Source organism: Akebia trifoliata, chromosome 12 (genome assembly GCF_017979445.1).
Source record: "Akebia trifoliata isolate Shusen 1 chromosome 12, ASM1797944v1, whole genome shotgun sequence".
NCBI lineage: Eukaryota > Viridiplantae > Streptophyta > Magnoliopsida > Ranunculales > Lardizabalaceae > Akebia > Akebia trifoliata.
Window position 1 is genome coordinate 699,021 of NC_141386.1, and position 27,705 is coordinate 726,725.

General features: G+C 35.2%; 2 protein-coding genes across 2 annotated transcripts; both read left to right on the forward strand.

Moving 5' to 3' along the window:
• The first annotated feature begins 908 nt into the window (after positions 1 to 908).
• LOC147388455 (polyadenylate-binding protein-interacting protein 4-like) lies at positions 909 to 11,833 on the forward strand. The gene is made up of 15 exons (XM_086418253.1): positions 909 to 1,209; positions 1,592 to 1,642; positions 3,993 to 4,146; positions 4,222 to 4,383; positions 5,083 to 5,213; positions 5,355 to 5,545; positions 6,261 to 6,438; positions 6,515 to 6,748; positions 7,698 to 7,789; positions 7,969 to 8,047; positions 8,181 to 8,214; positions 9,554 to 9,882; positions 10,012 to 10,158; positions 11,529 to 11,627; positions 11,765 to 11,833. The coding sequence occupies exons 3-15, from the start codon at positions 4,008 to 4,010 to the stop codon at positions 11,831 to 11,833; spliced, it is 1,884 nt and encodes a 627-aa protein (XP_086274379.1). The 5' UTR covers positions 909 to 1,209; positions 1,592 to 1,642; positions 3,993 to 4,007.
• Positions 11,834 to 17,297: 5,464 nt separating this feature from the next.
• LOC147388456 (alpha/beta hydrolase domain-containing protein WAV2-like) lies at positions 17,298 to 26,836 on the forward strand. Its single transcript, XM_086418254.1, has 9 exons — positions 17,298 to 17,319; positions 17,518 to 17,721; positions 18,933 to 18,968; positions 19,559 to 19,637; positions 19,772 to 19,826; positions 19,919 to 20,035; positions 24,006 to 24,170; positions 24,617 to 24,857; positions 26,486 to 26,836. Exons 1-9 carry the CDS (start codon positions 17,298 to 17,300, stop codon positions 26,500 to 26,502), a joined length of 936 nt encoding a protein of 311 aa, XP_086274380.1. The 3' UTR covers positions 26,503 to 26,836.
• The last annotated feature ends 869 nt before the right edge of the window (positions 26,837 to 27,705 follow it).

The following is a 27,705-nucleotide window of genomic DNA, read 5'->3' on the forward strand; positions in this document are numbered from 1 at the left end:
TTTTAGCCCTTTTTATTTATTTATAACTATATTAGAACTACATGTCATCATTTCTTGAACTCTAGTAACACAACCAACTTTTACTTATAACACACCAATCTATGCATAGACAATGACTAAATTTTATAATGATTGGTGTGTTTGTATAAATGTTGTTGTGGCCAATGGAATCCCTTTCATCTCCAACCTTGGGTTTTGGTGATAAGATCCCCACTTGTTCTACACCATTTTCTCTATAACATCTTTTACATCCATTGAAAAATGGGAGCAATTACTTGCTTATCATAAGTTGCCCTATACAACTCAATCTTAAATTTTTTTTTTTAAAAATAATTTTAAATCCTTATTTGTTATACCCCACTTTTTCTCTGTTTTTGTTGAAGGATGAAGAATTCTCTCTCTTCTTCTTTCTTAATGCGAAAAAGAAGAAGAAAAATAAGTGCATTAAGGGCACACGTTAAATTGCATTAAATATACATTGGGAACAAGCACTTGGGGGTATTTTTGAAAAAAAAAAAAAATTCTTTTGGGAGAAAATTCAGATTCCAAGGTGTATTTAATGCACTTTAACCTATGCCCTTAAGACACATACTAACAAGACCCTCAGAAGAAAAAGGTTGAAAAGAGTGCAATTATTTTTTTGGACTGCAATCATACCAGTGGAGTGCAGGTGGATTTCTTACGTGATGGGGGGGGGGGGGGGTTGGAAAAAAATAGATTGAGTTTATTATGAGGGTATTTTAGTCATTTCATCAGTCTCTAAAAGAAGACCAAGGTGAAAGACTTGTCGTCAGTTTGAAAAGAGGGGGGCATCTGAGAATAATCGCCAAATTCCAAGGGTACATGTAAGATTCCTCTGCTGTTATTTATTGAAGTTCTTTACAGCTCTACTTCATTCAGTACTTCTCTTACATCGCCCTTTACTTTCTACAAATGCCATTTATGTCCTCATTCCTCTCGTGCACCCAAATTCCAACAACAAAGTTTTAAATCTCGTTTTCATTCATTGAATCCGTGTCGCGGGTTCGTCACACCTCGTTTCAAACCCTAAAACCTCTTTCTCTCAAGCGCCAGATCGATCTGTAGATCCTACAGTATCCCTCTTTTTCTTGTTTTTGGAACCCTAGAAATCTTTTCGGTGATCCTGCTATATTTCTCTTTCTGAAGAAGAGGGGGAAAAAAAAAACAGAGAATAATCGAAGTTGATTTGTAAGGATCCTCTTCTCTTTTGTTCTCAAGTTTCTCTTTTTCTGCGAAATTCAGTTGATTTGTTATCTTTTTTTCTCTTTTAATTAGGGCTTTTTGTTAGTTTCTGACACTTATTTTTGGTGAGAAATCGGTTTTGGTTCGATCTGCATTGGTGCTAGTTGTTTTACTGAAACTAACTTTACTCATATTGGATTTAGTGATTTTTTTGTTTTTGTTTTGTTGTTGTTGTGATTTTGAATTTGATTTTGCTTACTGGTTGGATTAATCGGTGTGATTAACCCAAATTTTTTTTCTTTTTTTTGGTCCACAAAACGATGATCCGAACACATACCTAAGTTTATGGTATTTAGATAAATCTACTAAATTTTCTTTACTACTGCAGATAGGCTGTTTCGACTTCGAGGAATTTCTGCCTACAATTTCGATTAATAAGGTAGCTTCGTGTCTCATTTTTAGAAAATTAATTTTATGATAATATATCATGCCTAGTTTCATGACTAGGTATTCATGGACATTGCCAGATTAGATGATACCTATGTTACATATATGAACAAATAATATGGTGTTTGCACTTACAAATCTAAGTAATGAACATGGATAAATGTTGAATTTTGAAGTATCGAGGTAACATTGGATGCTATACTCCTTTCTGGATTCTCTGTCATGCATTTGAGTGTCTAAGAAATTTAAAAGTATCCATTACATGTGCCTTTCTTTTGACTTGCTAAACCATATGATTGAATTGTATTTTTAACCTGCATTAGGATGGAAAGTGAAAATTTCATCTCATGAACTGGAAGTGAAGTTCCATGCTTGCAAAGAGAATAAGGAAAGGAAATAATAGGGATACTTTCTAGGGTTCTTTAAGTTGAGGATAACTTTCCCTATTTCGACAAATATCTGGTCTTCTTGGAACTTAGTCCTTTACCAAATTTTCAATGATTGGATCCCATATTGTAGAGCTATTAATGGAGCTCCAAGAGACTAGCCAAGATAAGACGACGAGAAAGACTCCACTTACCGACCTAAGCAACCTTGAGCTGAAGATTGGAAATTGGATCCACACCAATCACTTTGCTTTTATGTATGTTGATACACAAGCCAAATACTGCTTCAAAGAAAATCAGAAGAACCTAATATGCTTCAAAAAGGCATTCTAGAAAACAAGGGCATTGTATGTAAATTACATTTGCAAAACCAATGGACCACTAATGCTAACTGCAAATCCATCCTATCCCTAATAACAGCCATTCTCCTCATTATTTACCAAAGACTTCTACAACAATGTTGAAGAGTAGGGAAGAGAGTGAATCATCTTGACGTAAACCTCTTGATTTGCTAAAGTACCCTACTGGGGATCCGTTGACAAGTATTGAAAGGGTACAAATTTCACACGCTCTATGATCGAGGAAATCCATCTATGCTTGAATCCCATTCTTCCCATCATATGCCCCAGAAAAGCCCCAGTAACATGACCATGGTCTTTTTCTCTTATTAATCTTACAAACAATTCTAGGGGAGCTTGACCTGATTCTTGAATCTATGACTATACATTCATTGGAAAATAGAACTCTATTGAGAATTAGCCAACCCCTAGTGAAAACTTTGTTTGTTTGCTAATGAATGTATGGTTATAAATTCAAGAATTAACTCGAGCTCTCCTAGAATTATTTGTAAGATTAATCCAGGAAAAAAAAAAAAAAGATCATTGTTCAAGCCCAGTCTCTCCAGGATTAAGTTCCTTACATCTACTTACGAGCTCTTTTGTAGTCACTTTATACAATGATCCCACAAAGGAAATAGGACGATAATCCACTATAGCTTTGCCACCAGATTTTTTGGGATCAAAGCGAAAAAAGTGCTATTAGAGTAGTAATCAAGGTTTCCTTCTTCTTGAAGATCTTTGATGACCTACACTAGATTATATCCCAACAAGCTTTGTAAGAAGCCATGGAGAAACCATCCAGGCTTAGGAGCTTCCTCACCACCCATGGATGTGATTGCATGGAAAACTTTCTACTGTTCAATTTGTCTCTCTAACCAATATTGTTTACTTTTACTCATTAAAAAAATATATATATTGTTGACTTTCAAACATACATGCAAAATCTAAATTATCCAACAAAGGGCAATTCTTGTGCTCCTCATAATACAAATTCTTATAGAAGCCCACTATACAATTCTCTTATCATTTCCTCACCTTTCGGAGCCTCTGTGTTGATTTTGATCTTTGGGATATGGTTAATCATTCGGAGACAATTAGCCATTCATTGAAAGATTTTTCGTGTTATTTTCAATTTTCATTTCCTTTGCCATTTTCACAATGGAACTATAAAGAAGGTTTATGAGCATGTCTATTGTCCTGTTTTGGTTGAGTTTAGGTCAACGAATTCTTCGAACATTTAGGTCTTCTTCTTATCTTGTTGGTAGGATTAAATCACTTGTAATAAAGTTTGAGTTTTATGACTTCATCCCTCTTCTCCAAGGTCCGAATGAATTCATTTAATCTGTTATTAAAATGTTCTCTCCCCCCACCCCTTTATGTCCCCTCTTCATCATGGTGAAACTCATTAAGATTGTGAAAATCAATGTAATTTTTTTATGAAGGGAAGTTAAAATGTTCTAGCGTGCTTCTTTTCTCTTTATTCAGGATGTTTCATTGCATTATCATATCAGAAGCTATCTAAATTGGCCACTTTTTTTATTTGCTTTCCATCGGTATTACATCTGAATTATTTTTGGCCAGAAGTATAACTTTTTTGAACTGGTCCTCATTTGATCAGAAGCTACTGCACAGAATGAGTATGCAACAAGTTGTACAGCCCAAGCCTTCTTCAAATGGATTTGGCCGTCGAAGAGTGGAAAGGGAGATGGGAACTCGGCCGGACCGTAAGTTGCAGCCTGGGAAATCAAATCTTGGCAGTTTGAGCAATGCAGGTACACATTGCTCATCTAAATTTGTTATTTTGTTACCTTCTTTTTCTTCTCCCTTCTAAGAGCTCCTTGGGTCAGGTGCGCTGAATGGCAGCAAAGTTGGAGTATATGAAAGTCCATCACGCGATCGGCTAATATATTTGACAACATGTCTTATTGGACATTCTGTTGAAGTCCAAGTGAAAAATGGATCTATATACTCTGGAATATTTCATGCAACGAATGCTGAAAAAGATTTTGGTATGTTTTACTGCTTTTGATTATGTTTTCCTGGGTCATGATTAGGTTAATTTAGGAGGATTATGAGTTATAATTGTTCTTAGTTTCCTAGGACCATCAATGGATCCAAATCCGATTCAATAATATTGGGTTTGGAGGGTGATGTTAAGTTCCAGCTATGATCTGTTACAATAAGATATCAAATAGGTTCCTGGATCGACCATGCCCCTGATTCCATAATATATGGAAGTACGTATGGTACAATATAATGTAAACCTGTAAGCTACCTTTCTATGCATTGTGTTTACATTGTTTTTTAGATGTATTATATCTATATCTTATATGTTGTGTATTGTACTGTTTTCAGCCGACACTAAAATTCTTAAATCCTTATGATAAGGCTTTGTTGTTGATGATGATATGTCTACTGGATAGGATCATATTAAATTGGATCTGGACCCAATCCGAACAATTGGATTGGATTTGTAACAAGTTGTTGAGATCCAATAAGGACCTGGTCTGACAAGGTAGTGATCCAACAAGTTACCTATCAGATTTGGACCCGATCCAACTGTTATAGTTTTGTTTCTGAATCAACCCTGATCTGATCCAATCTTGATCCGTTGACAGTCCTACAACTTCATCTTTGGAAAAGCAAATATCTCCTATATTTCAACCATTTCTGGTCTGAGTATTCGGTTCCTTTTTGCTAACTCTCAGGAATTATTTTGAAAATGGCTCGGTTGACCAAGGATGGTTCTCATAGAGGACAGAAGCCTATTTCTGTTAGCAAGGCCCCTTCAAAGATCTTTATCATACCTGCTAAAGAACTTGTGCAAGTTATCGCTAAGGTTATGCTTCATTTTTTATTTAAATTTTAATCTTTATTCGACCACTCATACATCAGGGATAATAGTATTATGAGATTTTTGTCCTGTCTTCATTGGGAATTTGATCATTAGTGATCTCATTGTGTGATTTAATTGTTTCAGGATGTGTTTGTGACTGGGAATGAGTTGGCAAATGGTGTTCAACGTGACAAGCGTCAGGATCTTATGATAGATTCCTACATATCGCAGTCTCATTTTGCTGATGGGGAGAGAGAGTTGGAACGCTGGACCCCTGATGAAGATGATCCAGAATGCCCTGAATTAGAAAATATTTTTGATGGCACTTGGAACAGGTTGTTATGACTGCATTTTTTTAACATGATTAGATCATAGCCAGACCTTGTTAATGGTTTCATTGTTATCTTTACAGAATCCCTATTGGACCTCATGTAGCCATTCTGCTATATCTTTGGAATGCCTCATCATTATTTTTCTTCGTATTATCATTATCACTTTCTTAATTCTTTATTGGGTATATTTATATTTTAGTTTCTGAAGTGATTAACTGTCATTAAATTGTCTTGAATTGAGGTACTTTTAAAGATATATGTTGATAATAATACCTATCCATTAAAATGTAACCATTTCATTGGAATATTAACATTCTTTTTCTTTTCTTTGATAAGTAAAAATTGTATTCAATAAAAAATCCTTCGAGTTGACCATCCAAGATCTAGATGGACACCAAATCAATCTCGCTACCCGGAACTTACTAGAAAAAATTCAACAAACTCACTCCCATCTATCTACAAAGTCCTCAAAGAAGTCTCCTTTGAATTCCTTGAAAAATTTACATGAAACAAACAAAAAACCCCAAAAATATAAATTATAATGTCTTTGAACAGAATGCTCCTTGAGTCCTTGTCATAAAAAATGAGATGATTCCTTCTTTAAATCAAGCTTGTAGTTCACGTTTATTGTGCACTTTTATCGTTTAGTATAGTTCTATCATCATCATCAAAGCCTCATCCCAGCAACTGAAAAGTTTACATATTATTTTGTAAACAGGAAGTGGGATCAGTTTGGAACTAATGAAGCATTATTTGGAGTGAAGAGCACCTTTAATGAAGAACTGTATACAACAAAACTTGATAGAGGTCCTCAAATGAGAGTCCTGGAAAAGGAAGCCACAAGAATTGCAAGAGAAATTGAGGGTGAGGATACTCAAGATCTTCATTTAGCGGAGGTAATATTTCCTTGGCATTCATTTGTTTGATCTTCTTTGGCGAGCTATTGTGTGGCTTATTGACTTGATATTATAGGAACGAGGCCTTCACCTTCATGCGTTTGATATTGATGACGAGACAAGATACTCATCAGTATTTAGGGGGTTTAGTGACAGTGGATACAACGAAAATGAGGACATAACATTGGATTCATGCAATACCGAAACATTTGGACATTCCTCTGCTTCTGTCATTAGCAGGTCCTTTTCTGATGTGACTAGAGGGAAAAGCGATGATGGAGCTCAGGCGTCATCAAGCTCTTCATCTGTGGTAGTTCCTTGACCATTCATTTTCTTCTATGAATTGTTGAACATTCTTGGTTACCGCAAAAATGTGTAATACTACTAGTGTTATTAGTATTGTTATGTTCATTTTATCTGTACTAGAAGTTGGCATGTGCAAATGCACATGTATCAAAAGGGCTGATTTGTAATTTAAAATATCGATTAAAGGGTTTTTTTTTGAAGATCACATAGTAAAAAAGGATACTTTTGTAATTTTGAAAATTAAGCAATGTGATTATACGGTCGTAGATTGCAATTTTCTTGTTTTTTACCTCAATGGTCCTTATTATATTGAATTTAAGTATAAAAGTGGGGGCATTTATGACCACTCAAATTTTGGTGTCGAACTACTACTACTCCGCCTTATCTCATTATAATAGTAAAGATATATTACAGTCTTAACTGCATCGATTATGGTGTATGTGGGAATGGTAAATTGTGGTGGAGGGAGAGGGGTAAACATATCTAGCATCTTTCTAAGGACCTCCCACCCTAGCTTCCACTCCTGATCCAGCTTCCTGAAATAATTCAAATTAATGTAACATCTGCTCCCACACTTGAAATGCTTCCCTCTCCTCACTTGATTTGTGCAACTAAGGGATTTTCTAGCTTATGCGGTTATGGCTACCTTTGATAGTCCTGTTTCTTTGGAGATTATGAAGACATGTAGCACCTCTGTTTGTTTTTGTGCAAGGAAGACTTATGATACACCTATTAAAAAAAAAAAAGACTTTTGATACTCAGTCATGATCTATGAATTGCAAATATTGTAGTTGTCCTGTTTCTTTGGAGATTATAAACTCATCTAGCATCGCTGTATGTTACCTTGCAAGGAAGACGTACGATATACTTAGTCAGGACCTATGAATTGCAAATATTGTAGCCTTCCTTGTAGCTAATGTTCAATGTTCCTTCTGTTTTCTTATGCTGTGCAGGATGAAGCACAATTTTCTCAAGTAAATGCTCCCAGGGACCCATACTCGTCTAGTTCTAGTGGTCATGATAGACAGTTGGATGGAGAGACCAGGTTTCTGCATTTGCTACTTTTATATACATACACTCACTTTTTGGTTGATTATACTTCATTTCATTGTTCTTCAATAAATTTTGCCAATATAAGGCTCGTTTTTTCATAAATTTTGTTTTTGTGAAGATAAAATTTAGGAATAATATTTTAAAAGAATCTTTAATTTTGACATTCTGAAGGTTTAGGTTGAATGAGAACCAATCCAGAGAACAGCATGGAGGAAAGAACTTTACAGATGAATCCACAGAAAGGAAAACAGTGAGTCAGAGTTTTCGTATTATTTCAGAATTATTATTGTTGGTAATTTATATCTCCTTTCTTTTTTATGCTTAGATGCTTGTGTATATTTCTAACACACAACATATTTTGTTTCCCTTTATCCTGAATGCAGGTTAGTGAGGAGGTGCAAATTTCAAAATTCGATGGTGAGTAGGGAACTCCTTTTTTGTTTGTACCACCTGTCAGATCATAAATGTTCCATAAAATGCATAATATGTGCCCTCTCTTTTATGATAATTTGTTTCGTGGACTATTTTTGGTTGATTCTATGGAGAAATTTTGGAATGTCATTGTTTTTTCTCATTTCAGAATGATTTCATTTATGAATGAATTACTTAGGTCTATATATATATCAACTTATTCAAGATCCAAAAGATACTGGAGTTGTCCTGTCCATTAGACCGAAACAAAGTAGTCCTCACTCAGGGGTTCTTGATGCAGGACAGTAAGGGAAGAAAATGAAAATAAGGGGATTAGGAAAATCTGGTTGGGGATTGGAGATTTGGGTTAGGATAGGGTAAATCCAAAGAGTAAAATAATTTTTTTTTTACAATTATTGTAGGGTAGAGAAAAAGGTTAAAGGTTAAGGTTTATAAGGTAATGATTAAAGGTTAAGAGAATGGAGAAATGATTAAGGGTTGTGGGAAAGGGTTTCAAGAAGTGAAGATTCAAGAATCAAATTTCAAGAATCTAGAAAAAAAAAAAAAACAAGATTAAAAGAAAAAGAATGTTATCGTGGACTCACTCCAAAATGGCCTCACACCACACCCATTATTGGGAAGGTCAAAGTTCAAACTCTATTTTTATTCAGCATTCTTCTATAAAAAAAACCCTAATACAATCTATATATAAAGAAAACAAATCTAAGAATCCTAATAAACTAAAATACCAAATAAATAACTTAATTTTTGTAACTCCTAATTTTTTAACTGTCATAAACTTAAATAAAGACATTATAAAGTTACCAAACTACCCCTAAATATTATACTAAGACCATGGGTCAATAAAATATGAAAATAAGCAACAAACAAAAACGTAAAAATAAAACCCTAAAACAATTCAAAACTAAAAAAATAACTAATCTAAAATAATCTCAAACAATAAAACTATACACAAACCCAATTAAGGGAAAACCTAAATAATTACAAATTTTTTGTTGGAACCCTTGACCGTTGACTTGATTTGTGTTCCGCATTAGTTCTTCATAAAAAATCGACCTGATTGGGTCACATCGAATTTTTTTAACCCTCGGCTGTCAGACCTATAAAATTTGGATATTAGAAGGACAGGTGAACTGTTCAGAAAAAAACATTTAGAGAAACAATGGTGTTCTGGTTATGTGCCAGGTTAGTTTTTGGCACTAAGATATTAGCATCTTTCTTTGTTTTTTACCATCTTGTCATATCTTTTTGGTATTGATCAATTTATTTTTTTGCACAATGATTTATGTGATTGACCATAGGAAAATATTATCACTTGATGTAGATTTAGAGTCATCACAGAATGCGAAGAAAGCCATCTCTGACAAAGGGGTATTATCACCGAGTGCCACGGCATACACCCCTTCATCTTGTGTTTCCTCTAAAGGTCAAGGCCACACAGATTCTTTAGGTGAATCATCAGAGGTTGTGGGATCTGGGAAAGCAGATGGGGCAAACCAACCTGTAAACCCTCGTGGACAACCAGGCAGTTCTGCATCATCCTCTTCAGAGCGTGCTGTTGCTGCCCCAGCTTTGAATACTCGTGCTTTGTCACCAAGCTCATCCATGGGATCGTTGGCTTCTGAAAAATCATCATTGAATCCTTATGCTAAGGTTTTACCTTTTTTAATCATTCTATTATATCTTAACTTTTCCTATTAAGCTATCTTGTTAATTTCAGTTGTCTTTTTAATACGCGGCTAATGACTAGTCCTACTCTGTTTCTGTAAAATGCTGATCCAGGAATTTAAGCTCAATCCAAACGCAAAAAGTTTCACCCCGACTCAGACACCTTTAAGGCCTCCTTCCCCAGTATCTGATGGTTCTTATTATTACCCTCCTAATGCATCTGCGGTCCAACATATGCATGGCCTACCAGTAGGCATTGGGGTAAGCTCTTAGTTGTAACTTAAATGTTATTTCTTTTCTTTCCTTCTCTTTAGCTCCTTTTAGTTCCCTTTTTCACGTTCATACTTCTATATGGAACTTTTTTTTAAATGTTCATACTACCACATATTTTTATGGACTATTAATTTTCCTTTCGGTGGTCATTTACAATGGCCATAATGCTGTAAAAGTGATGCAGGACAAAAAGTCTAGTGGAGCATGTTATGTATTTCTCTCAATGATCTAATTAATTTAGTACTTGGTTTTTCATAGAAGGCTTCCGTAGTTTCAAAGAACTTTGTGATATAGGCACGGAATAGATAGCTAAATAAGAAATGTTGGCCAAACTTGTGTGCTGAACTTTGGTACATTCCATTGATTGAAGCTCCTTTCTAATTCATGATCATGTGTACTGCCGTCTGCTCATGTTTTCATAATCAAAATCATTCCAATGGGTATCTAGTTTCCCCCACAAGATCTTATATCATCTGAGAATCAGGTCTAGTGTTCCTTATTTGAGAATCGTAGAATTTAATTAACAAATTGAAGATTTGAAATTTGAAGACTGTTATCTTCTCTAAAACCTTAAAACTAACTTAGCTGAATCATTAATCAACAACAAACTGACTGCCTTCTGATGCTATTTAAAAGAAGAGGAAGTTGATCCCTGTCGCATCACTTTCAAGAGCTTGCTAATAATCCTTTTTCGAAAAGCTTTTTAGATGGGTACATAATGAGTGGGAACAAAACTTAGAAGAGTGAGTTTTAATTATAACATGGTTATCTTTCAAAAAAATTAAAACAAGATAGATGGCAATTTAAATCTCTTGAGCCATGTATTATGTGGTTCTGATGTTGGTAACCTGTATATTTTCGATGCTTTCATTCTTGATATATGATCAAATCTCTTCAAATCAGCAGTGCTGTATGCTGATATTGTTAATGAATAATGAGGAGGGTTAAATCCGCCACGCATTTTTTTTCCTGTTGATGGGGTACACATGGAGATCGGGGTGGAAAATCCAGTTGCACGAAGAGTTTGTCATAACATGGAGATCAACTTTCACTAAAAATAGACCCAACGACTTGAAGTTGCTAATTCTTGATTGTACTATGTTGATTGTTGAGCAACATGGTACAATCCACTCTATTATTGAATTGTCCAACATGATCTCCATGTTGGCCTACCGATTGGAGTGGAAATTGGGAGTAAGAAATAGCCGCAGATTTATGCTAACTCATCGTTAATTAGTTTCTTTGATATCACTACCATATGTATGATTACTATTAGCGTACTCTTTTTTTTCAATGTTATCTACATTTGAGTTATATTTTATTCTTGAACTAATACCTATATTTCACGGTGTTTGCAGATTGGACCCACATTTGGTGGACCCCAGCATGTTATGTACAATGCACAGGGTGCTCCAATCCAATCGCCTCAGGCATACATGCATCCAAATGGACCTCTGGTATGCTACTCATACCCTCGTTTACAAAAATTTTGGGGGGTTGGAAACATTCATTTTGAACTCTAATGTGGGGGTTGAAACATCATTTATGAACTTAAAGATGACCATTGGCCACCCCAGGCAATTTATATAATTAGTATGGTCAGCAGATGATTGTTGGCCAAAAGATCCTTTTCTTTACATGCCAAGCTTGCCCCTGTAAGTAAAATACTGATCCTTTTCTGTTTTATATATATATATATATATATATATATATATATATATATATATATGGGGGCGGTTCAAGAGCCATATGAGAAAACATATGAAAAAACTTTCGTTTTTCAAAATAAGAGTTAGAGGTTTTGGATTGAGCTGATTTTTTGCAAGGATGGTCACTATGATGAAAAGATCATCCTCACAAAAAATCAGCTCAATCAGAAACTTCTAAATCCATCAAAAGTGATTTACAAATTAGTGATAAAAATTGGTAAAAAATCGACGGTCCACATTCTAAATCACTTTTAATGGGGTTAGAAGTTTCAGATTTGGCTGATTTTTTTTTTTTTTTGGATGATCTTCCCATCATAGAGATCATCCTCACAAAAAATCAGTTCAATCCAAAATTTCTAACCCATATTTTAAAATATTATTAAAAAGGAAAGTTTTTACATATGTTTTCTCATATGGCCCTTGAACCTGACCCCATATATATATATATATGGGGAATGCTAATGTCCAATACTTCATGGGGACATTAGCATTATCCGATACTTTTTTTTTTTCCCCCATAATACCTATATATATATATATATATATATATATATATGGGGATGCTAACGTCCAATACTTCATGGGGACGTTAACATTGTCTGATTTTTTTTTTTTTCCAATAATACCTCTCATTGTTTTGTCTTTTAGTGAAAAAGACAAGGGTGTATTGGTCTTTTACACAATAAATGCTTGTTTACATAATAAATGCGATGAGCATTTTGAATTAAATATATATATTTTGTTGTAAATGCTTTGGGAATCAATGCCAACATAATAAATGCATTTATTAATGGCATAATAAATGTATTCATTGTGTAAAAGACTAACATGTCCTTGTCTTTTTCTCTAAAAGACCAAACGAGGAGGGGCATTATTGGAAAAAAAGTGTTGGACAATGTTAACGTCCCTATGAGGTCTTGACGTTACCATTTCCTATATATATATATATATATATATATAGGATTAGGATCTGTATACACATAAAGCTACTCATAAAGCTACAACGTGTTTTGTTTTATATGGGCAAAAATGTTTGGAATGGGCTGATTTTTTGTGAGGATGATCTCTTTGGTGAGGAGATCATCCTTGCCAAAAATCAGCCCATTATGAAACTTCTAGTCCCATGTTTACCAGTTGAAAAATTTTAGACCGTCCAATTTTTGTAAATCACTTTTGATGGGATTAGAAGTTTTGGAATGGAATGATTTTTTGCAAGGATGATCCCCTCACCACAGAGATCATCCTCACAAAAAATCAGCCCATTCCGAATCTTTTTAACCATATGAGACAAAAACTTTGTAGCTTTATGTGTCTACGGAACCCCACCCATATATATATATATGTATATATTTATTATTTTATTTTATTTTATGAATTGGTGTGTGCTAATTATAGATTTAGACCGAATGGACTTCTCTTTCTGTAATAGAACATTGGATTTGGGCTCTTCTCTTTGGTTGAATCTTATATGGCCTCCTGTGAACACTTGATGACCATGTATAATGTTTCTTACCCTATTTGTTCTTGTGCTGACAGGAAATGCCATACAAATGAAGAGATTTCTAATTCCACAGGCAGATCGGCTTCTGGCCTGTGTTTCTTATGGTTCAAAGGTATTTTTGTAAATAAGAGACTTCTGAGGGATGGATTAAAACGAAATTCTCCAAAGAGAAAGCCTATTGTTCCATTGAAGATTCAATAATTATAGAGCAAACTCTGGAGTTATGGAAACTTTAGTCACCTCAGAATGTTATTGACACCGTTTGTATTTCTAAAACTTAGTATACTGCCTTCCACGATGCCTGTGTTTGCTTCATCAACTTGTAGAACTCTTTTTTTTTCTTCCTTGGAAGTAGTTTGGCATCGAACATAAAAGCCAAAAGAGTGGATTCTCTCAGATGGATACTTGTTCCAAGTAATATTGGCTGAGATAATTTCTAACAAACATGTGGATTTTTACGCGCTCTCTCGAATCATTCCGATTGTTTGTCTGCATTTTGATCAGAGTAATTAATTGTGGGTTATGAATTTTGAATGCAGGTTAGTAAGTGGGCAATTACAGCTCAACGGACGTGTACATGTCCAAATGCATGTTGTTGAATAAGTAAATATGTTAATGCTTCCGGTGTAATAGGGATGAAGATACCTGAGATTGAGTGAAAAAGAAGTCTACATTAATTTTTCTCATGCTGAACTCATGGTTTCTGAATCAACAAAAGGGAATGAAGATGCCATTATTGGTTAAAATGTCTTTAAATGTTGATACCATGACCTGAGATTCAAAATCTGCCTTCTTTGACAAGGAAATCGTACATTGGCAAGATTTTCCTTGAGAAATGATGAATGCACGTGGTAAATCATATGTGATCTCTGCGGTTGAAATGGCAAGGGCACAGAGCCATAGATCATTTTCTTTAAATTTACGACATTTGGGATGGGATGCATGAAATAATGTTACTCGCACCTTCCATCAGTTGGTTATTAATGACTAGTGTTTAGGGTGATTGATCTTCTTGTCCTAACTCCAAACCATGCATGGTGAGATATGTACTGGTGATGACCCTCACTAACTAACTAAATGGGCTAAACTACAGTAACGTATGGTCTCTACGTGGCATGCTTTGGTTGGAGATTTAATACATCAGGTTGGAAATTTAATTAATCAGGCAGTGTGACAGCGTTTTAAACTTACATGCCACGTTAACCCCCTTCTTATAGAACGGACACCTCAACTGATCCTGATCCTATAAAAAATAGAGTCATGCTATACCACCTGTGTTCGAAACTACGTAAACACCGAACTCATGTGGTAGTGCATAGATAATCGTAGATTTATTTTCTTCGAGATACAAATTAAAAATCAACGGTTGGACTGTCCAACTCAGTATGATGAACGCAGTGGACAACGTAGACAGTCCATCATTTCCTGTAAAAATAAGCAATAGAGGGAGAAGTATGAAGTACGAAGAGAGAGAGAGAGAGAGAGCAGGAGAGACATGCCACCCTCATATTAAAAAATAAAATAAAAATTCTAGAAACCTTAAAATCAATATTAAAAATGATACTTGATGTTTTTATTTTGGAAAAAAAATTACGAAAACAAAATTGATTTTTATAATTATTACAATTTTTTGTTGTTGTAATTTTTAAGAAGTTATGATACTGGTTTACAATGCTGAATTGTCCAACATTTGCTGAAGTTGTTGGATGATCCAGCGTTTTAGCTTCCCATCCATATAATCTTATATATAAATTGTTGGATAGTCTTGCGATTTCATTAAAAAAAATTTAATTGCTTTTGGTAATTTTATTTTGTGTAATTCTCCTTTGAATTGCAAGAGATTGTGTGTTATAATAAAAGGTTACTATATTAATGGTAATTTATATAAAAACGAAAAAAAACAAAAAATGGGGATCGTGCTCATTGCCCCCACATGTTCACAAAATGCACCCACTAAAAAGAAAACAAAAATATCAAAATGGATCCATTTGATTTTCTCTTACTAAACTCATTCATAGCAAGATTGCAATTTGGCATGTGTGTGAACAAAAGTAGGCAACGTCAAGTCAAGTCGTAGGGCAATCGGAAGCATCATTTGGTGAGTTGGAAGTGTGACCAAGACAAAGAATAAAAGGGGTTTTGAGATTAGGAGGTTCGGTTTGGTTAATTCGGCTCTTTTGAACAAATAACTTTTGAGAATAAAAGGGGTTTTGAGATTAGGAGGTTCGGTTTGGTTAATTCGGCTCTTTTGAACAAATAACTTTTGACAGTTTGGAATGGAGGTAGATAGCTTGTGGAGATGTGTGATTGCAGCGAAGTATGGGTCCAAACCTTTTGGGTGGGAGACTGGACGAGTAAGGCAGCACATGGGTCAAGACTTGGTGTTTGGAAATGGATAATGAAAGTATTACCCCTTTTTGGGACAAGACTTGATTTAAGGTAGGAAAAAGCAATAAGGTGAGATTTTAGGAAGATAGTTGGTGTGGACATGGACCACTTATGAAGGAATTTCCTAACTTGTACTCGCTCTCTTCAAAGAAGGGTCTCCCAGTCTTTAACTTCATGTGATGGACAAATGGGTCTTGAAATTGGGATTTTAGCTTCCAGAGGATTTTTAATGATTGAGAAGTAGAGTCGGTTGATGTGCGCTCATGCCATCACGCTTGATTCAAAGTGCGAGGATATTAGGATTTGGAAGGAGAGTTAAGATGGACAATTCTTGGTTAGGTCCTTTAATCATTCATTACTATTGTTGGCACTGCTTTGTTCCTAGAGGTCACAATTTGTGGGCCTAGAGTGCCTTCAAAGGTAACATTCTTTACTTGGATAACAATGTTGTGAAGGATTCAGACGATGAACCTTCTAACGAGTAAAGGTTTTTGTGGAGCTAACTCTTGTGTGTTATGTTTATGTGATGCAGAATCCGTTGAACAGGTTTACTGCATTGCAAGGTTGCGACAAAGGTTTGAGCACATTTCTTTGGCTTGTTTTGGGCGTCTCGGTGCCTACCAAACTATTGCGTGAACTCTTTTTAATACTTGGCTAACTTCTAAAACTTCTTTCTCCAGAGTCAAGAGATAAAGAGATAGCTGTGAATCATTACCCATTTCACAACTTTATTGGAGCGAAACAAATGCATTTTTGAAAGAAAAAACTTGAATTCTCAAGTTATCATCTTTTTTGTTCTAGGGTTGTTATTATTCTTGTGGTCAAAAGTCTACAAAGAACTTAAGGGTGTAAGATTTTAAGATTTTGTAGTGAGGTGGGAAGGAATCTCAAGAGAATAGTTTTTTGTATTTGGCTGCACTAGCTTATCATCTCGGCCGATCCGACCTTACTTTTATTAATGAATGCTTCTCAACACCCTACACCCCCTCCCAAAAAAGGTAGTAGGGGGTGTAATAAGTAAAAACTCGGGCGTCAATAGCAGATATCTTCTTAAAGTGGGCAGGGGGGCTACTATGCCAGTCAAAAAGCGGTTGTGTAACCCCCATTGAAGTGAAATTGTGGGGTCCACTTCCCAATCACGCAAAGCTCATGCTTCGTCTACTCGGCCAATAAGGAGGCCTTTTTTTTTTTTTTTCCTTCTTATTCGTTTTTCCCCCAAAAATTGTATAAAAAAAGACTTCAATTCCTCTCTTCACACGCACAAGCGCACAGAACACACTCTCTCTTTGTCTGGCACAAACGAAGCCAATAACGCTCACAGTAGAGAGAGAGCGAGAGAGAGATGGTGTCGTACTTGAGTCTGTTGTTGTACGGCGCAGGAGGGATAGTGGTGGCGGGTGTGGCGTTGTTGGTGGCGTTACAGGAGAAGTTAGTGTACGTGCCAGTGGTGCCTGGGTTCACCAAATCATACCCAATCACACCAGCTCGTCTTCGCCTTAATTACGAAGATGTGTGGTTGAGATCTTCTGATGGTGTTCGTCTTCACTCATGGTTCATCAAACTCTTCCCCGATTGCAGAGGTATAGGGAATAATTCAAGCTAGGGTTGGGTTTATGGATTTTTAATTGCTTGTTTATGTATTGTTTTTTGAATTATTTGGATGGATTTGAGTTTAGGGTACTGTTAGTGTTTTGTTTGTTTTTCTGATCTGAAATTTACTTGAATTTGTTGTTTCTGGATTGAATTTAGAATTGATTAAGTGTAAGTGTGAATTAGATGAATTGAAAACTTTACAGGAGAAGTTAGTGTACGTGCCAGTGGTGCCTGGGTTCACCAAATCATACCCAATCACACCAGCTCGTCTTCGCCTTAATTACGAAGATGTGTGGTTGAGATCTTCTGATGGTGTTCGTCTTCACTCATGGTTCATCAAACTCTTCCCCGATTGCAGAGGTATAGGGAATAATTCAAGCTAGGGTTGGGTTTTATGGATTTTTAATTGCTTGTTTATGTATTGTTTTTTGAATTATTTGGATGGATTTGAGTTAGGGTTACTGTTAGTGTTTTGTTTGTTTTTCTGATCTGAAATTTACTTGAATTTGTTGTTTCTGGATTGAATTTAGAATTGATTAAGTGTAAGTGTGAATTAGATGAATTGAAAACTTGTAATTTTACTCTGATTTGATTTAGGTTGCTAGAATTGGAATCTTAGTTGGACTAGATTGCATAGAGTTCAGTGTAGATGAGACGAGGAAGCTGAGATGGATGAGTTGTGAGACTAGGGAAGACGTAATCAATAAAGAATTTTTTTACTCACAGAATCTGGGATCGATCAATCACATGAGCCTGTGTGTATTGAATGCATCCCCAATTTACATAATTACCCTCATTAGGCTTGATGTGGCACGCATTAGAGAGTCTATAAGCACTGCGACGAAAAATTCTGTGAGCAAAAAATCAATCAATCAAGATTGGGTGCTTTTGGGAGAATGCAAAGTAGCCATGATTGATGATGAAATAAAGGAAAGACTAAATTGAGATGGAGCGCTCCTGTACATGTTATTGGCTCTATAAGGACAAAGTATTTGAGGTAGTGAGAATTTTTTTTTTAGAACTATTCTTTAATAGAAGATATGGTCCTAGATAGAGGGGGATAGCCTCACCCCCAACCCCAAATTGGTTTAATAGAAGAAATCCTAGATAGAGTGGATAGCCAGATCCCAAAAATCCCAAATTGTTTTTGTTAAGAAGTGTTCTTTAATAGAAGAAATGATCTTGGTTAGAATGGATAGCCATATCTCAAATTTTTGGGTTAGGCTCCAATGATGTTGGTGATGAGTACCTGATTACGCTCTTCTAGATGCTTGCACTTTCTTTTGTCCTTCCAAACTATTTGATTTAGTTGATGTGTAATAATAAGAAAAAAATGGGTAATATTGTATGACTGCTTTTTAGTGGCTAATGAGGGCCATATATTTTGCACGTTGGATGATTCTTTGCTTGGATGTGCTTGTGTTCCTACATTGTACAGTTGGCTGCTATTCTTGCTTGGCTGTCATCTCATACAAGAATAATTTAAAATAATAATAATAATAATATGATTGTTGGCATTTTATTATTAGGATTACTGTCAAGACATAACAGCGGTGTCTTTGTTATTGCAGGTCCAACCATTTTGCTTTTCCAAGAAAATGCTGGCAGTATCCTAATGGTTCTGTCCTTTTAGAATTGATTAATTAAGTTAATGTTTGTTAGAGAAACTCCAACGAGGATACCCATCTCCATACCCATTTATGGGTAACCATGTGCTTTATGGATAGCCACTTTGGATATTCATGAGATTTGCACTCCAACCGTGCTACCCATAAATATTTTAATGTTTTTTTTAATTCAACCCAGATTTCAAACGATCTGAAATTTTAATATTTTTCTGCCAGCTGTCTGAAATTTTTTCTCTCCAAAAAATGGAGAAACCTTGTGGAGCTACCCATTTTGGGTCGTGAAAATCCCGTGACCCAAATATGGATAGTGGGATGGGTCATGCGTTGGAGACCCCTATTTTGGATTTCACGACCCAAAATGGCAGTTGAGTTAACTTGATACTGTTGGCTTCGTTTGGTCACCTTGACCACTTTTTAATGAAATCTGCTTTTACCAATAAAAAATGACAGTTGAGACTTGAGAGGGGATGGGTAATGGGTAATGGGTTAGGTCATGCGTTGGAGTTGCTCTTACCTATTCTGGAATGGATACAACTTCTTTTGGAACGTCTTTTACTGTTACTCTGCAGATATCGCACACCGTCTTGAAATGGTTAGAGTGATGTTGCAAAGATTACAATGCAATGTGTTTATGCTTTCTTACAGAGGGTACAAATCTTCCCTCATGTTTGAAGTTTTTTTAGTGGCTGACTGATTTTTGTGACTTATTGGCAGTTGGTTATATATTCATTCAGCATTTCATTTGACCAAAGAGCACTAATGTTTCTTTGTTTTGTTAATAGATATGGAGCAAGTGATGGCTTCCCTTCTCAACATGGCATTACAAAGGATGCTCAGGTGTGTTCCTATTCTTATTACACTTTTACTCATTTCAACTTCTACCAATTATGCTTGGATTTGAACTAATAATCTCTTTTTTTTTTGGTCAGGCTGCATTGGATCATCTAAGTCAGAGAACTGACATAGACGTGTCTAGAATAGTTGTTTTCGGCAGGTCACTTGGGGGTGCAGTTGGAGCAGTGGTTACCAAAAATAATCCTGATAAGGTTTTTTTTCTAGCAAAATTTCTCGATATTTTATCTTGTTTGGCTTTTTTGGTAGTTTTTTTTCTCCAAAGCCATTTACCTAATAAAGCTTTGTCTGTATTTTTTAATATTCTTATTCCAAATCTTTTGGGAAGGTATACCTTGTCCCATTTAACTAGACGATATTTGGAAGATTCCACTCTATTATCCTAAAATAATCTTTTAATATCATTTGCCACCTTAGTTGGATGGAGAACAAAAGCATATGATTCATCAGGCTTGACAAAACACATTCGATGAGGGTCAAGCCTTTAGGTAGATGAATGAGCCTTAACACTCAGCAAAGCCGTTCATGTCTCCATCCATTCCCCCTCGATACAACTTTCTCCTCTTCATATTTATTGCTAACTTTAAGACACTTCCAAACCAATAAATGAACCTTCTCAATGACTTATTATTCTTTCTAGATTCACCCAGTAAAACTGGAAGTCATTACCATAGACCTCTTCTTAACTTTGTATCCTTCTAATCTACTCTCTCTATTGCAGAGAGAGTGTCTATTTGTGTCAAACCATGCAAGTTCTAAAAGATGCTTTTGGGCTGTCATTAATTATGATAAAAAAAGTCTACTCACTTTATAATCCATTTCCTCTACAAACTACCGAAACCCATTCCACCCATCAAATACTCCAAGAAGCTCTAGATCACATGATATTACCTCTTTTCCATGTCTACCTTACACGCTAACCTTGATTTTCCTCCTTTGATCCTAGAGTCATGCATTTAGCAAGAATAGCATGCAATCAAGGATTCTCTGATCCTTCACAAAGGCACTTTCTTTTTACCAATGATATGTGATAAAACCGATCGAAGCCTTGAAGTGAGAAACTATGCAAAAATTCAATAGCTACTACTTACCAAGTTTATGTCTTAAATCCAAAAGACTCTTCATCCATTGCTTCTTGGGAATTAGGACCATTAGATGTGCTAATTTTTTCCTAGGTCTTCTTTTTTTGATAAATTTTTTGCCTAGGACTTTACTTTATAAATCTTGGTATGTATGGCCTTACAAAGCTTTCTCAAAAAACTGATACAAGTTGGTGCAACGTGAATCATTTATATGAATCCAATCTTCATTGTCTCGATTCAATTCAGTTTAATCAAAGTATATATAATATGATCTGGATTTGTATTTTTAGATACCTTTTATCATGCTACTATGATATTGCTCAACCATACTCTGAAAAAAATCATTGTTATGTAATTACCAAAAAAGGAAAAAAATCATTTTTATTCAAAATGGTTGACTAAATAGAAACAATAAAATGTTGAACATCATTGAAGCCAAGGTTTCTTGGGAGGAACTTGGGTGAAACTCTTGGAAAGCTTTGCGCAGAGACATCCCATAAGTTCTTAAAATCATTTTTTTTAATCATAAGATTTATGACTTGAATCCTATGATACTATATAATTTTAACCAAAATGATTTGAATATTGTGCATGATTCACTTTAAATAAAAAATCCTTCAATATCTTTGTGATTATTCCTATTCAAGTTTGTCAAATTTTACAATTTAAATATAACCTTGGGCATATCAAGGCTTTCATGTATTTATGGATTAAGTCTTTTAAACAATATAGGGGCTCATTTATTTTTGGAAGAGTTTTTGTTTTTGGAAGGGATTCCATTGTAAGCGAAGTTGGGAAACATGTGGTCTTCTCTTGAAGTTACCATTTTGCTGAGGTGGGAAAGTTTGTGTGGTAATTCCACAGACCTAGGACTAATAACATATCTTCACGCTTACATCTATGGAAAAAAACATGGATTCTCTGGGCTCTAGCTAATTGCTTTTTTGTAGGTAGATCTCCTTGATGCCCTTAGCTTGTATTTGCCCTTTGTTTTCAATAAAATTGCATATTTATTTATATACAAAAGAAAGATTTAGGTTGTCATAACTCTAAGCACTACAAAAAGAAAATTGGTGTGTGTTTCCACATATTACCAAACATCACCTTAAACGAGTGACAAGAAATACATGCCCATCCATGCAATTTGAAATACTGAGTTAGATTGCTGATGATATATTGAAGCTTGTTTTATTTGATGATGAAGTTATGCAACCAAGATCAGGGATCATCCCAATTCCTTCCTAGATTTCTTGAGGGATCGTTCATGATTTTGATTTTTCTGAGAAAGAAGGTTTCTTAGTATAACCATGAGTTTTATTAGTCCTCTGAAATGCATTTCAAAATTGTCAGGTCAATTGTTTCATCATTATTTTTCAAGTGTTAGCACACAACGTTATCAATATATGATGAGACATGGAGCAGTTATGCATGCTATTGCTTTTTAAATTTTTTTTATTGAATACCATTTCTTTTTTTAGTTAATAAAGAAAAAAAAAACTTTTTGACAAATCCAGTGGTTTAAATCCTGATTCAATTTTAATGCTATTAGTTATAGTTTTATGATCTGATTTTGTTATGGAAAGATTGCTAAGTAACAGACCTTGAAGCAAATTTTCATTTATTAGCCAAAATTAATCTATATAGCCATGTTTCTTAACTACTATTCGTATGAAAGTATAAGTCCTCTATGCTAACTCTAAGATTCAGAAACTTAGGCATCCATGTATTTGGTTCTGGGCCTGGATCCCTTACAAGTATGCTGATTTGAAGAGTAATTTGGGTCACCCAAAATAAACTAGGTTTTCCACTTATTAAGTCATATGCAAGATTGATCATTCTAAATGTTTCCAAACAATGCAGTTTTATATACCAACCTTGGATGAACAGAAGCAATAATAAAAACTGTAAAACAACAATAAATCCATAATACAAACACGGTGGTCTATACAATAAGAGCATTGAATAATACGATTGATTTGGTTCAGCCCTCAGTCGACATTCCAATGCTGGACTGGTGTGGATTCCCACCTTTCATTCCTGATTTTATAGCTGGTCTATCACACCACACTTGGGAGACCATTTATCCAGCTTAGGTTGGCTTTTTGACCAAGATCCCCATACGGAAATCAATTGCGTTGGTCACACGTTTGATGACTATAAACTTTCATTGATCACCAAACAGCCCATGAGAGACGCCCTTCATTTAATACCAATTTGGCATACAGTGTAAACTTCAGTCATTCTCTACTTTATTCATAGACCGCCTTTAGCACACAAGAGTTTGTAAGGAATCTCTTGAACATCAACTGTGATTCATTTCTCCATAATGCCCCATAACACGAGGGAGACTAAACCTCAACTGTTATCCTAATGTAATTTGTTGCTTTTGGAATATAGTGACGTTACTCTTCATAGGCATCCTCCAATTCTTTAACGTATCAAGTCAAAATATATATACAATATAATATCATTTTCACAAAATCCTTTTTCAACTAACAAAGTAAACAACCATGTATGTTTGATGAACCTCCAATGCACTCAACTGGTATGCTTTACATGGGATTGTTAACTTGCATACAGACACTCCCTCCCCCAACAACTCTCCCATCGTTATTGAATCCCATGGGAGTTCCTCAACACATGCACATCCCATGAGAATTCCCATCTTATGATTTTATAAACCATCAATTCCTTTTTTCCTTCCATTGTGGTTTCTTCATCAGATAACAACTATCTGACAATTTAAACGATACTTATCAGTTTTATCTTGTCTGTACCCTATCCAATCTTGAACATCCTACTTGATCCATGCAATGTGCTGTTGTTTAAAATATGATTAAATTTTTTTTTTCTAGTCAACCACGTAATTTGGAGCATCGTTTTTGACTCTTCGGTAATTTACTCAATGAACTCCTATTTCCATGAATTCATGATGAAGTGAATAAAGTTGCTGCCAGTTTCTATTTCATCTTAGTTTTGTTGTTTCTTAATTCAGTGTAAATTTGTAACACCCAAAAATGCACATCTGTGTGCTATTTGCATCTCCTAAAAGTCATTACTTATCTCTTGACCTGAGTTTCAGGTTGCTGCTTTGATATTAGAGAATACTTTCACATCTATCCTGGACATGGCTGGAGTTCTACTACCCATCCTAAAGTGGTTTATAGGTGGCAGTGGTTCTAAAGGTCCCAAAGTTCTCAATTGTCTTGTACGGTCTCCATGGCCTACAATTGATATTATAGGCCAGGTAAGGTTGCATATTATAGAAGCTCTTACTCTGCACCAAGATTTCCTACTACTATAAATTGCACCTTGAATGGTTCTGAAAAGCTAGATGGTGGAGTTGATGCCCTTCCCACCCCCACCCACACACACACACACACACACACTTTTTAGAATATCGTATCGATTGATGTTTTGGTTAATGGAAAATTTGATACGGTATCGGCTGATACATTTGATAGAATGTGATAAATTCATTCCCCATTCATATCCAAAATACTCAATGTTCCGGGATCCATGTTTCCTATCGGTCTTGGCCGTTACTGATACACATTGACCGATACATTATGATATTTTAAACCAAACACCCACCCACACAAAAGTAGTCCCTTTTCCTGTTCAACTCTTTTTTGGGATCTTTTGAGCACAATGTTTTATATATTGTTTTATAATTTAAATTATATGCTGCAGGTCAGACAGCCAATCCTATTTCTCTCTAGCTTGAAAGATGAAATGATTCCTCCATCCCACATGCAGATGCTTTATGCTAAAGCAGCTACACGTAACAATCGGTGCACCTTGGTTGAAATTCCAAATGGTATGCATATGGATGCTTGGCTGGTTGGAGGTGACCGCTATTGGAGGACAATTCAGCTGTTTTTGGATCAAGTCCTCCCGAAGGAGGAAAATGACTTACGCCGAAATGTCAATGGTAATTATTTGAAATAAAGTCTCCCTACTCCTTGCAATTTACAGTTCTTCCATTGCTTTCAAATGAACATTCAAATTATTCATTTCATGTCTTCAATTTAGGCTACTTTGATGATCTTTTCGCCTCCACCATTTGTTTATTTATTTTATAGGTAAAGAATTTTATTGAAATAATGATAGAAAAAGTTACTGGTTAGGCAGTCGAGGAGACCTGTCTAAGGAAATGGAACACAGAGAAAATGGGGTACAAACATAAGAGGCAAGATCTAGCTACTTGTTTTGGCTTACAATAACATCCCATCTGAATACAATATCTTTGAAAAACAAGTCCCTGTAATCCCCAAAAAACTTAGACCTAAGAAACATTGATGATTTGATGTCCAAGACTCTTCCTTGTTTCCTTTGAACACCGTTTTGTTGCACTTCCTCCAGAAGCCCTGACATACTGCAAAAGGTAAGAACCTCCCATAATAAGCAACCTTTAAAAGAGAAGGTTGAAATATCGTTTCTGTGGAGTACGCCCAAAACAGAATGGAGGAGGGCAAAATCCAATAAACACACCAAATTGATTAAAAAGAGAGGTGCTATTGGCACCCCGACTCTTACTTATTACACCCCAATTAAAAATAAAGAATGAATGGTTTAATATAAGTAAAAGTTGCGGTGCCAATAGAAGAAGCTCTCTTGATTTTTTGCTAGATTTCTATTTTTTGGGTTTAGGATTTTATATGAGCCTAATCATAATTGTAAAAAACTACTGAAATTGTTTGAAAGAGTGTTACAGTGCTTTGTAATGTTGAGATTATTATCTGAACCAAACCTTGATAATTTTGAAGAGTGTTTTAATCTTTAATTTGTGTGATAAATAATTTAAGAAATTGGGGTGGAATAAGTAAAAGTTGGGGTGCAATAACAGCTCTCTAAAAAGATGCCCGATCCCCTACAAAAAGTACAATGAATGAGGAGAACAAGGATCATAAATAAAGAATTCTAATACTATTTGAGGGCTCAAGGGAATGGGGGAAAAATCCAATTATCACCCTAAACTTATTAAAAGAAGATGCCCCACTATGCTACCAAAAGCACAATGAATGAGGAGAGCATGGAGCATAAATAAGTAATTCTAATACTATTTAAGTGATCAACAATGAAAATTTTACAGATTGAAAAAAAGAGAGGCAAAAATGGTGAAAATTGTCTTGGGATTTGAACCATTAACATTTTGTTTCTTCCCAATGTATTTAGTGTCTACTCTTTGCCATTGAAGTGTATAAGCCGGGTGCATGGTTTTAGGAATCATTTTGATGTCTCATCTCGTCCATGAACGAGACCGAGTTGTCTCGGATGAGTTTTCCGATACATTTGAGTTGTCTCGTTCAACAATGAGACAAATGAGCCATAGTTTTAGATTTTTTCTGATACATTTAACTTGTCCATCTGTCTCGTTCAACAATGAGACAAATGAACCATGGTTTTAAAACCCTGGCTGGGTGGGATTACTAAAAAAAGTTAGCGTTGATGATATAAGGGTACATCATATAAGTTTCATAGCCACAAAAAGATTTGATCATCTTAGCACCAGCTTAGTCATTCTTCTCGCTCACTGATTGTTTTTTATGCTGCTTTCAGATTCAGAGACAAGGTGACTGGCAGCTTTTTAAACTCAAACTAAGGTGTAAAAAGTAGTCCTCCAGGGGACTCTTGGATAATTTTTTTTCTCTTGTTTTTAGAGTTGCAGCAGAAGAAAACTCTGAGAGTTGCTGGTAGTCACACAAACTGCAGACCCTATTCAGATAATTTTATATAATTCTTTGTCTTTAGTTGTCCTTACATAGTTCAGAATCGGATATATATGCCCAAAAATGTGATTGAACTTTGAATTTATACTACAACTGTTCTTCTTTAAAATACCTGCACAAACGCCCATTTGTATGAAAGAAGAAGAAATGCTAATTGAAATGTACTTTAGCTTTGCATTTATCGTGTTCTGTCCCACCATTCGTGTAATGTGTTTGCCTGCAATGGATCCAGATCGACATGTGTGCAAGACATCTGTGGACGATATGGATGGCACCATTGCATAGATCATGGTTCCAAATTTGGTACCATTTTGGTCTGTTTCGATTGAGATCGTTTTGGATTTTCTCATCTAAAAATTGTTTCGAAATGAGATTTTAAATCTTGGAAGAAAGTGGAATAGCAAAACAGGATTTGGGTATTGTACCCACGTGGCTGGGCCTGGGCCGTGGCGTGGTGATGAACGGATGATGATAGATATGTTCTTGCAATTTGAATAATAACTATGGATTAAACACTTGATTGTCACATTGCAATCACAAGATCGATCAATCTAAGGGTATGTTTTTTAGTGATCAATTTTTTGTTGTAATAATTTTCAAAATTTTAGTGTATTTCTGCATGCAACGGTAATTTTGCATTAATTTACTGAAGTGTCCTCACATTCTTTCTCCTCTAGCTATATTTTGGGTGTTTTAGATTTACCTTCGTTTTGGAGAATATTTGAGATATCTTTCAAATTGATGACATGCCTCCCTTGAACTCGGTCTTCTATAGTATACTAAGTAACCTGAATGTCCTGATTTTTTTAATCTCAAAATCACTCATCTTAAACTCTTGCTTTTTCATCTTCAAAACTATTCATTTTCGTCCTTAAGAATTTATTTACTTCAACCTTCAATCGTCAAGAATGAGATATAATTATTGGGAAAATAAAAATAAATGTAATTCTTGATTTTTCTACCAATGGAAGCTATGGTTGAATATATATTAAGAGAAAGTTTTAGAATTTAAAGATCTTGAAGATAAAGATTTGGGAAGTAAAAGAATTG

Bases quoted from the DNA above. Each gene is read 5' to 3' on its own strand.
- LOC147388455 (XM_086418253.1), top strand. From the start codon at position 4,008: ATGAGTATGCAACAAGTTGTACAGCCCAAGCCTTCTTCAAATGGATTT. The intron at 5,214-5,354 runs GTTATGCTTCAT...TAATTGTTTCAG, and splicing joins TTGTGCAAGTTATCGCTAAG to GATGTGTTTGTGACTGGGAA. The intron at 10,159-11,528 runs GTAAGCTCTTAG...CGGTGTTTGCAG, and splicing joins GCCTACCAGTAGGCATTGGG to ATTGGACCCACATTTGGTGG.
- LOC147388456 (XM_086418254.1), top strand. From the start codon at position 17,298: ATGGTGTTCGTCTTCACTCATG. The intron at 20,036-24,005 runs GTTTTTTTTCTA...CCTGAGTTTCAG, and splicing joins CCAAAAATAATCCTGATAAG to GTTGCTGCTTTGATATTAGA. The intron at 24,171-24,616 runs GTAAGGTTGCAT...TATATGCTGCAG, and splicing joins CAATTGATATTATAGGCCAG to GTCAGACAGCCAATCCTATT.